This window comes from Eulemur rufifrons, chromosome 15, assembly GCF_041146395.1.
Source record: "Eulemur rufifrons isolate Redbay chromosome 15, OSU_ERuf_1, whole genome shotgun sequence".
Classification (NCBI taxonomy): domain Eukaryota; kingdom Metazoa; phylum Chordata; class Mammalia; order Primates; family Lemuridae; genus Eulemur; species Eulemur rufifrons.
In genome coordinates this window covers 24174769-24186813 of record NC_090997.1, presented here as the reverse complement: position 1 = coordinate 24186813, position 12045 = coordinate 24174769, and the positions used below count along the sequence as shown (strand labels likewise).

General features: G+C 40.0%; 1 protein-coding gene across 1 annotated transcript; it reads right to left on the bottom strand.

The window, feature by feature from the left end:
* Positions 1 to 400: 400 nt before the first annotated feature.
* On the bottom strand, positions 401 to 11253 carry BAG2 (BAG cochaperone 2). Its single transcript, XM_069489107.1, has 3 exons — positions 11111 to 11253; positions 2844 to 2953; positions 401 to 1516 (listed from the first exon to the last, which is right to left on the bottom strand). Exons 1-3 carry the CDS (start codon positions 11221 to 11223, stop codon positions 1104 to 1106), a joined length of 636 nt encoding a protein of 211 aa, XP_069345208.1. The 5' UTR covers positions 11224 to 11253; the 3' UTR covers positions 401 to 1103.
* Positions 11254 to 12045: the final 792 nt, after the last annotated feature.

Genomic DNA, 12045 nt, shown 5'->3' with positions numbered 1-12045 from the left:
TTAGTAAATCAAATGCAACTAAGGTTTTATATCTAATGTTAGGTAAAATTTAATGCTCAATGCTGTTAAGATTTCGTGAACTATAATTAATGAAGACAGTATAAACTGATTAATTTTCACACAAAAAAATTTAGAAATATGTATCAGGCCATGAAAATGCATATACCCTTTGACCCAATAAACCCACTGCTGGGAATTTATACAAAGAAAATAAAAAACAAAAACAAAAAGAACCAAGGAAAAAGCCCAATATACACAAATATGTTGCAGTAATAGCAACAAGTTGGAAACAACCTAAATACCCAGTAAGAGGAAATGGATACATAAATTATATCATTATACAAAATAGAGCTTACTGACAATTAAGCAGACTTTATAGCAGTGTTTAACTTAAAAAAAGGCAAGTTACAATATTGAAATTTTAGAGAAATGATGCATTTGAGAAAAGATGAAGTGGATATATAACTGTTCACAGTGGTAAAATCATGGGTGATTTTCTCACATTTTATAGCACGTGGTCATAATATCAAAAATACATTCGCATTATGAGATGCATGAATCCTTAAGTTCAAAATCATTTGATACCAATGCCTTAAAAATTGCTGAATGAGAGGACATAGGAAAAGGTTCTTGTTTTGTGATTTCTTTTATCCCTCTAAGCACAATGCTTTAACACTATGTGTATACTAAGTGCACGCGCTGCTTAGGGTAAAGCATTTCTAGTCAACTTAAATGCCCTAGGTGAATGTGTGTTTCCACACCAGAGAAAGCCCCAGAAAGGACAGTGATGCTTTTGCTCCTAGCTGAGCACTTATTTTTCCTCACATACTATGTACTCGCCCACAGAATTGTAAAATATATATAATGTGCTAGACCCTAGTACAAGACAAGAATTCAATCTAAGAACTTCTAGATAGACAATTAAAATATTTCTAGTTTTGTTATTCACAAAAGTGATGACACTGGATGGAGTATTTTCCTCATCTGAAACAACTGTCAGTATCAAACAAGTGGTTACGCCTAACATAAAGAACTAGTTCTCACTTAAAATAGTATTTTAATATTTTCACATCATTATTTGCAAGTGCTCTTAGCTTTGAACACTAATTAAATTTGCTTTCAGCATTTTGTTGCAGATTTTTGGAACCAGCTCCTTTAGAGTGCTCTAATAGCTTGATGGCCTTATCAGAGTTTTCAATATTTCTAAGCAAAGTCTCTAATCTTCTTTTAATTTTCTTCTGATCTTCAAGAGCACATCCAATGACTATGGATTGAAACTTCTGATCAACTGGCCCTGGTGGCACTTCAGACGAACATGCACTGTAGAGCGACATTAAATGACTCTTGGCATTTCCCAAATCATCCAGAAACTTATTGACTACCTCGTCAATAATCCTTGTGGCATGCTTTAGGGATTCTTGCTGCTGGGGGTTTCTAATTGTTTCTACTGAAACTTCAACAGTGAGAGTTCGTCCCATCAAACGGTTTGCAGTCAGATTTAATTCTTCTCTTTCTCCTAAACATAAAAAGTTTTGAAATATCAATCAGTGTGAGACATAAACTTATCTATGTCAAGAACACTAAGGCATTAATTTGTGGCCAAATTTATTATTTTCTGTAAGTACTTCTGCTGTGAAATTTTTACAGGTAAAAGCTAGAACCATAGCATGTAAGATTAACTGATGAAGAGTATTAGATTACAGAGAGAGGTGGTAGAATAAATACCTTTCCCTGAAAATCTTTATTATGTGGGATACCGGATGACTGCTCAAGTTAGTACATCTGCAAAAGTTTGGGCAGTTTTGCATTTGCAACTGGGATGGAGACCAAGTCCTAACACAGAGGGCGAGCAGTAAGCATAGCGTTTGTGCTGGGCAGAGCTTCAGAAATCAGATGTCCCAGATCTCTTCTTAAGGGCACGTATGTTTATACACTGCCCCAAATTTTGGCTGAGAAACAGTAGCCATTATAGAAGATAAGCTGGCCACCAAACTAGGCACTGACTTCATCTCCTCCAGATAGGTTTAAGCAGGCCAGTGGTCCAGGTCTTGGCAAATACAAGGAGGCAATGATGGCAAAAGCAGCTCTGTAAACGTTTCATTACTTATATGACAAAGTCAGCAATCTCCTGCTGGTCCTATTCCGTAACTTACTTCCTAATTCATTGATCTTTGGCCAGGATGGGGAAGAAACAGACTAGATGATGACCTGCTGTGGATGTGTAACCGTTCTGGTCTGGCGTCAGACTGCACACTCATCCTGCCAGCTGCCTGGCCCACTAGCTTGTCCTGTGGGCACCAAAGGAGCCTAATCAGGACGTCCGGTGCCAATGAAAGAAAGTCAGTGGTCATGCTCTTCATATGAAAACGAAGAGCACATTTTTACATCAACGGGTTTTATTGGTCCCATAATTTACCTCATTTTCTCTTCATTTTCCCCCTTTCCTCTCTTTATGTTGTGTTTACTTCTCTGCTTTCACTCTCAGCTTTTCCCTCTGCTTTTATCTCTCTTGCACTCCAGTAACTTGTAAAGAACTGAAGTTAGGAATGTGAACCTGAGGTGAAACACATGGCCGTACTGCCTGGGGCTCGCTCTTCTGGAGCCGGCAGGCCTTTCCCTATCACTCCAGCCTGACCTGGGGGTAGGGAGCGCCCTGGAAAGAATGATCTCTGAGCAAGTGGTGGTTGTAATCAACTGACAGCTGCAGCTGTTCTCCGCAGCTCACGTTAAATACTGCAGCCTGGAGTCCGCATACCACAAGTCAAGCAACAACTGACCCACACTTATCATAAACCCCGTAAAGGGGCGTCAAAGACGAGTTCCCTTTTGGACGTGGCTCTCACCGTCACTGATCTGCCTCATGTCCTGGCTGTTTTGGATACTGTGGATCATTTCCAGGAGGATTTCTTTTTCTTGCTCAACAGCAGTTGCTGCTTCTCTCAAAGCTTCGACCCTACAGAAATTGGGAAAACAGTTGTTATTTGAAGGATGTTCTTCCTATTAATTTTCTTCATCTTCACTGAATCCAAGTCAAGTTTAATGATCAGTAGGAATACTTCTCAAAAATTCTTCATCCCTGTTTTAAAATTCTTTCATTTTTCTATTCTTTTTTTATCCACTTGCCTCACTCCCATTTTCCTCCTTTGCCATCAGGCAATCATTCTATTTAAGTTTATCTATTTGTATTTGTTCTTACAAAATCTGTACTGTTTACATACTTTAAATTTATATCTCATTCTGGTTTTTTTTTTCACTTACTTTATTAAAGACCATCCAGATTCCCATGTGTACATCTAGTCAGATGCTTCTAAATGCTGAAAACTCCATGTGTATCCCTACTTGACTTTACCTCTCCACTCTCCCAGAGATGGACACGCAGGTTGTTCACCAACTTCTCATTACTATAAATAACACTTCATTGAATACATGTCCACTTAAGGACCTGGGTAAGAATTTCCTTAAGTATATATCCCAGGGCAGGATTGCTCAGACACACGGTATGTGTACCCTGAATCTGACTTGATGTGATTATTTTCCAGAATGGCTGTGCCAGCCCACTCTCCACAGCAAAGGAGTCTCCACATCCCTACCAGTACTCAGCATTTTCCAACTTTCTATTTGCTACCAGTCTAATAGATGTACACTGATATGTCCGCTTTAATTTGCATTTTTCATTATTAATAATTTTGGACATTTCTATATTCTTGTTAGCCTGTTCACAGACTTCCTATTTTGTTTTTCTTTGTTTAAACAGGAGTTACTATCCTCTTGCTGATTTGCATATTCAAGATACTAATTCCTTATTGGTTACAAAAGGCAACCATCTCTCATCTTTCATGTATCAACTTTGTCTGGGATGTATCTTCACTGAACAGAGAACCTTATTTTGATGTGATCAAACTCATCTTTTTTGTTTGTTTTGCCTTAAGGTTTATGCTTTTGAAGTCTTCCTCACCCCTATGTCATAAGATACTTTCCTACATTTTCTTCTATTAACTTTATAGTTTTATCTTTATCATAGTTATGTCTTAAATCTACCTAGAATCCACCCTTACATGTACTAAATAGTTAAGGGATTTGTTTTTTCTCCAAACAGCAAGCCATTTTCCCCAATGAGCTGTATATTAAATTTACCTCTAAAATCTCTATTCCATACATTAGTATATTTCACTGTTCTTACACCAATACCTTTTTTTTTTTTTTTAATAGCACTGGCCTGGTACTATGCCTTAATATTTGGTAAAGCAGGCCTCCCAATCTTTAAGGATAACTTAGCTATTTATGGACCTTTGTTACTCCATTAAACTCTAGAGTAAGTTAATTGGGTTTCTTAAAAAATTGGGAGGAATGTGATATCTTTATAATGTTGCCATTCCATTCACAGGCATGTATCTCTTCATTATTTTAGATCTTCTATATACTTATTAGAGTTTTGAAGTAGTCTTCATAGTAGTCTTGTGGACTCTTGAGAGTTCTAGATACTTTATGGATACTGTTGTTATTGTGAATAATTTTAATTACATTTTCTAATCTATCGCTAGTTTGAGAAATTCTGTTTTTGTAGGTTCCTCTTGCAACTGCCAACTTTGAGTTACATTTACTCATTTTAACGGTCAGTGTGTTGATTCTATTGGTTCTTCTAGGTTGATGATCATATCATCTGCAATAGTTTTTATCTCTTCGTTTTCAATCCGATACCTCTTATTTTTTTCTTTATGGTCCTCCAGTTCTGTAACAGTGGCAGTGATGGGGGCATTTTCGTCTTTTCTCAAACTTAAAGAAAAGCTTCTGTAGTTTTTTGGCCTCAAACTATAATTGCACTACTTTCTCGACCTCCTCCGACTACACACACATGCACTCACTACACATACACTTAAACATACCCAGTTATTAAATAACTAGGTTGTAGAATCACGAGAAGAAGAGAAAAAAAAATACCTTGTATATTTAAAGTGCTTTATTTCCAGGGCACTTTCTTATTGTAGATTACAGCAGTAACTAAGTTGCCAACTTTTACAGAATGAAATAGTGACAGACCTATGGCCAGTATGTGGATGGTCCTAGAATACAAGATCCTGAAAGATCTAATCCTGGTTGCTGCCTTAAGTAAGCACAGAAGGAACAACCTCACCAATGTTTTAGCACATGTCAATTCCATAAAAGGATCCCCCTTCCTCACTCCAATCACACATATGCCTTTTCCCCTTCCGTCACCCACCTGTTATAACCAAAAATAGCACTGATAGGCTGCAGAATCACAAGAGTGGCTTTATTCTTCAAGACATTAGATATATGTTGAACTCTGTGTTTCTATGAGTCAGTACAAAAGAGCTGGTAAGAATCTCATGTGACAAATTTGGCTGGAGAATACCATTAAATACAATATTCTACAAAGTAGTAGTAATGCAATATCAGGCCCTCTTCCAGTATCATTTCACTATTTACTTGAATATTTTATACTAGCAAACTCTTAGATAAACTAGGGCCTAGAACATATGAAAGAGATTGAGCTAGCACTAATATGAAATGTTTATGTTAAAAACACAAACCATGACTCTAGTATTTAGATAAATGACACAGATGAATCATGTGATTGGTAAATGAGAAGATGCTGAAAGAAGAGATTAATTTTTCAACAATTGTATTCAATTGTAAGACTATATAGAGAACTGAATGCTGTTCTCCTTTTTAGGAGGGTTTCATTTACCACAATGAACTTACAATAGTAAGTTCATGGAGTGAACAAAATAGATTAAAAGGAGTCATTCTAAAAAAAAAAAAATAATAAACCTATCATATGAAGAGAATATTTTGCCATTAAAGGAGACCAAATAAAATTAGATGGAACTTCTAAGTGTTGTGGTTTTTTTTTTTTTTTCCTCCCACAAAGGTTTTTTTAAAACACATAATAGAAATTGCCAGGGCATTATTTTCCCTGTGAAAATCAGATTTCATTTTTTATAGAACCTTGTATATACATTTTTTATGTATACCCTATTCAATTCACAGTAAAATGTCATCCTTCACAATGTAAAGATTTCAGGTTTTCGTTTGTATTCTCTCTTCCTGTAACATTCTTTCTCCCTGACCCATTTTAAAACCCAATCGCACCTGGGCACAGTGGCTCACGCCTATAATCCTAGCACTCTGGGAGGCCGAGGCGGGAGGATCGTTTGAGCTCAGGAGTTCGAGACCAGCCTGAGCAAGAGCAGGACCCTGTCTCTACTAAAAAAAATATAAAGAAATTGGCTGGACAACTAAAAATGTATAGAAAAAATTAGCCAGGCATGGTGGCACAGACCTGTAGTCCCAGCTACTTGGGAGGCTGAGGCAGGAGGATTGCTTGAGCCCAGGAGTTTGGGGTTGCTGTGAGCTAGGCTGACGCCACGGCACTCTAGCCTGGGCAACAGAGTGAGACTCTGTCTCAAAAAAACAAAACAAACAAAAAAAAAACAACACAACACCCCCCAATCCCTTTGGCAGGAACTGTTTCCTTAACAACTTTCCCCTTCCTCTCCTTTAAGGCAATTAATGCTTCCTTTGCCATGGTACATCTGTTTAGTGTATGGACTACATTTTAGTTTTAATTTTTTCTTTTAAAAAGCTGAACCTAGATCTCTATTTAGTTTATTTAAGTTATATTTGTACTGTCTGTCAGTTATTGCTATGCTTAAACTCATATATAAATTTTTGTCTACAACTTTTCCATTAGTTCTAGAAAATTCTTAGCCATTGTATCTTTGAATATTCCCTGTCTCCCATTCTATTATTTTTCTTCTGGAACTCTGGTTAAGACAAAGGCTGCACCATCTCACTTTATCTTTCATGTTTTTTAATATCTCATCCGACAATACTCCTCTTGCCACAGAGGGGTAGTTCTGTTTTCACTAACAGATCCTTGGAAGCAGCTACATGTCCAAATTGGGAAAGAACTTATCCTCACATCAAGGCTGGCCTGGGCTGTGCTCCTGGAAAACTCTGCATGAAGTCACAACTGAGTAGGCTTTGACAAAAAGAAATTTTAGTCACAATATTCACACGGGGACAAAACTGGAGTGCTTGCATCTTCAGCCAGTCCCCAGGTCTCGGGCACCTTACAAATCTCTGCAGCCTAGGTATCAAAAGGACACACTGTTGGGAGACTTAGGAGAAGCAGATACAGTAGCAGTTTCACCAAGACTGTAGCTACTATTGATGTATCAGCTAATAGAGTATGCAGTGGAAACTACTGGCGCTGCCACGTACTGGCTGTGTGACCTTGAGTAGTTTACTCCCGTAGCCTCAATTTCCTCATCTGTGAATTAGGAATAATAACGAAATGGTAGTTGTGACTGAATGAAGTAAAGCAGATAAAAAGTTTCATGGTGACTGCCAGCACTGACTAAAAAGATTATATATACATGAGTTAATATGCATAACACGCCCAGCATTGGTGCTGGCATACCTTAGCTTCATAGTAGTTGTTACAGACTTACCATGAACGTAGGCTTATTTATTAATAACAAGAATTTGTGCATTCATAAAAAGGAAGGAAAATGGAAAATGCTCATATCATGGATTTATTTGAAAGAATTTCTAAAACAGGTTCTTAAACCCAGAGTCTTCTTATTCCATACTCTTGTATCAAAAGAATGCTACGAATGATCACTTAACAGTTCAGGCTGTGTAAAATTTTGAAGGGCTTTCTTAATCATCACACCAACATTTTAAATTACACTTACTATCAAGACACTTTAAATTACACTTACTATCAAGACACTTGGGTGTAATAAAAGGGACCGGTGTTTTTAGTGTTAAGAGCTACTCATCAGTAGTATGTCCTTGGGCAAGCCACCTAATCCCTTTGGACCTCAGTTCCCTCGTTTCCAGAAGAGATAATATGTGCCCTCCTCCTGCCTCAAGGAGTTTTATAAGTTTCAAATGACAATGTATATGAAAGCGCTCTTTTAAATTGCAGGCTGTTATACAATATTAACTATGATGTCATCTTGTTTTGTGATTCCTGGAACACAGGCACACCCTAATGAGAAAATTTGAGTCAGAAAAATGATCCATATACCCCTGCCCCCCAACACTTCATTTCCTGGCTGCAGGTTAAGCCATAGCAAATGGCTGATAGGAGGGGGAAGGAGCCACTACATGATCAGTTTTGGGAAATGTGTGACAGTCCTATCATTCCCTTTACTAGTCTCTAAAACCTACCCCCCAAATATCTTCATTACCATCTTGAGCCTTCTAGGAGCCACCTAATATCTGGCACACAGTGGGTGTTCAATATTTACTAAATTAAAGGCTAATTTAAATTGAATTTTCATCTCTTTCAGTAAAATCATATATTCATCCATATATCATTCCTAGACTTTGAAATATGAGATATTTAAGAAAATTCAGGCATAAAGTGTTAGAGCCTAGAGAGCCAGGCTTCCTGTGCTCAAATCTGGAGTCCACCACTCTCTAGTTGTGTGACCTTGGACAAGTCATTTAAGCCTCTAAGCCTTAATTTCCCATCTGTAGAATGGAGGTAACAGTAACTTCCACAAAGACATGGGGCCTGGCACATAGTCCGTACTCATTAAATGAATAAATGTTTACGTGTATTATTTATAAATTATGGTAACTGTTAAGAAGTAACAATAATAAGCAAGGTGCCCTGAGCCACTAACAAATGCAAAATTCAGACTCCATTTAGAATTAATCATGAAAACCAGGAAAGAAAGGAAACACCTCTTAAGGAGGAAGCAATCAACAAAAGCTAGTGTAATGATAAAGCATTAGAAACAAATGGAAATTCTTTACCAGTTTGTAGAACTGATGCCAAACATTTTAAACAGCATGTAGGCCAGTTCATATTCCAGATCAGAAAGCATTTGGTATTATTTTGTTTTCACTTTCATATGAAACTTATCAGTTTTGCAACTGACAGTGTGGTGGGGGAATAGTAAGTGCACAACACATCTAAGTACAAACTTTAACGTTTTACTATTTACCCGACACACTACTTTATCAGTCACACTTAATATGAAATCAAACTATTAGAATCAAATTACATGTTTCATGTTTTCTTTTAAAAATCTATCTTCTTCTAGGTATGATTCTAATTTTAATAGTGTAGTGCCCCGTGACGCTGCCCATGTGGTTTCAAAAAAACATTAATAGGATCAGCATTAGCATTTTTCTCTATTTTTGCTTACCTTCTCAACACTTCTTTAGTTTTCAGCTAGTATTACTTTTTTAAAAGAAGAAACAAAGCTCACAAAAGTCTAGAATTATCAGAAAAGTCCTTGAAATGAACAATTAGACACATATTAATCAGACTTTCCTCCTCCGCTCAAGTGCTAATTAAGCAAATTGTAATTTAATCACTTAGGTGCAGCAATCAGAGTTCATTTTACCTTAAGCAAACATTAGAATATAATAATACTAAAAACCAGAAGTTTTCTTTTAAAGAGGAGCACTTGACACTGTTTTTGCACCTACCACAAGTGAGGCATTAATTCAAGTTTGAGGACAATGACTCAGCTTGAAGGAAAGACGGGTAATCTTATTCTGTTAAGAAAAATCTTTTCTTTCTGACCTGGGGAGAGAGAGACTGAAATGACTGAGAAGGCCTTCAAAGTTTCAAAGACCCGGAGAGATGTGTGAGTTACCTATTATGCTGCTCCACAAAAACAAATATCAGTTAGAGGGACTTTAAGTAGCTGAGGCCACTAATGTCTACTTTTGCTCCACTGCCACTGGGAGCTGAATGGGTCAGGTTTGCTAGTTTTGTGAAAATCCCTGAGGAAACATTACTTCTCTTTTTTTTTTTTTTTTTTTTAACATTACTTCTCTATTCCCTTAGTCTCATTCCCACATGAACCCCAGAAGCTGGTTTAGGGCTTCGGTTTCTCAATCTGTTGCCAGCCATGAAATTGTTGTGGGAGGAGAATTTTCACTTTCTGGTTTTTTTCTCAATAGTAATAATCATAAATTTGCTGAGAGATACTGTGGCTATTAATGTAATTTTCTGGCACACAGACGCTTCTTCACGTTTTGGTGTATTAATGGAGGGAGGTAAAGACACACATGCAATGCTTCTTAAACTTTTTGGTTTACATACTTCTTTGCGCATCCCAGAACCTGTCGAAAGCTAGGGAACAAAATCCTGTGTGTAGTTTCAGGGGACTGTAGGCGCCTTAGTAAGACTTTCATTTAACTACACCTGCACACAACATTTACACAGTAAACGTTAGAGACATACACGTTTACAGGAAGCACATAAAAGTTATCGTACACTGTTAAAGGAACAATGTCTTTCCGAAATTCATTCATATTATTTAGAAATTCTTTACAAGCCCACTACTGTATTAACTACTTAATAAAATCTTAAGCACGTAAAAGTGAAAAACTGTGGCTATCTTTTCATGCTTTCTGGTCAGTGACTAGCACTTCCAAGGTGTCAGCAGTGTCTTCTACGTAAGAGGGTGCATAGTAAATACTGAGAGACTAACGGAATGCCTGAATCCGGTATGGGGGGTTAGGAGAGAAAGGAAAGCTGCAATGTCTTCCTACATTAAGGAAATGCACAGTTGTCGTTTGCCCCACAGCCCCCTCATTCGTCCTGCTACTCTCTAATCCTTGCTCTCAGATGAATTCCTGGATTTTTTTTCCTTTTTGCTCTAAAATGTTTTGGAACAAAACTTTTCACATCGAGGGCCATGGTAAACTGCTGCCTCCCCTAAAAATGCTTAGCAGGAAGAAGAGGTAAAAACATTTGGGACCACCCAGAACGTTCTAGAAGTTCTGTAGGCCCAGAGTACCACAGTCCTTACTTAATCTCAAGTAATGTCACCGTAACTTTTATCTCCTCCTCTCTTTCCCCGCTCTCAAATGCCCAGGTGTGTTAATGAGAATGTGGCCACCAATAACGCGCTCCCAGGTTTAAAACAAATGCGTTTTCTCTCCTACCAGGACAGGAACACCCACCAAGAAACAAAACTGCACCATGTCCCTCCACAACAAATCTCAACAAGCAACTTCCTTGCCGCAGCCTGTCCCGGGACTGTGCCCCAGGCCCCGGCCCGCCACGCGCCGCCTGCCCCCGCGCACCGCCCGCCCGCCGGCCGCTCACCTGAGCTCCAGCTGGTCCAGGCTCTCCAGCAGGCGGCTGGAGCGGTCGGCCATGGAGGAGGAGCGGCAGAAGCGCCCCTCGTTGGCTTTGGCGTTGATCTTAGCCTGAGCCATCTAAGCCGCTGAGGCGGGGCGGTCGAGAGGTCACCGGCCTCTCCAGCGACAGCGAGTGGAGCACTCCGGGCTGCAAGCGTCGCCGTCACCGCACGGAGCGCCCGCCCCCCTTCTGACGCCCGCGGGGGCGGCCCGGGAGGACGCGCCGACACCGCCGCTGCTGCCGCGTGGCCAAACAAGGGCAGGCGCAGCGCCCGCGGGGCTCGGGGGCGCCGGGCCTGGGGCCTGGGAGGGGGCTCGCTGGCCACCAGGGGCTCGAGAAACCAAAGCCTCCGACACACCGCGAGGGGCGCACGCAGAGAGGGGCAGAGCCAACGTGGTCGGCTTATCCTTCTGCTCCCCAGCCCCTGGAACAGCCCGAAGCCGGTGTGGAGACCCACGGAACACGCCCGGCCCCGCCCCGCCAGGCCCCGCCTCGCCGCGCCGCCCAGAAGTCACCAACTCCCCGCACGCAAAGGCACCTGATGGTGTGTAGGCTGTGGGCGTACTGCTCAGTGATGGCTTCGTTTAGTTTCTCCCGGCACCCACAAATCAAAGCCAAAACAACACTGTAGGAGTCCTTTGATATGGGGAGAAAAGGTCCCTTTGTGAAACAGAAGCATGTAAGTGCAGCAGCTCCTAGGCAGTCTGTACTTACCTGGCCTGTCCAGTTACCAGGCACTCACATCCCTGAGTGAGAATAGTGAAAGCCCGGACATCACTGAAGCTGTAGATTGGGGGGGGGGGGGGGGGGGGGGAAGCTACCCCATCCTTTCACGTCTAGCTAGATATGGGAAGCCAGGTGAATTTACGTTTCTACCCATTCTAATGAAGGGGTTTTAA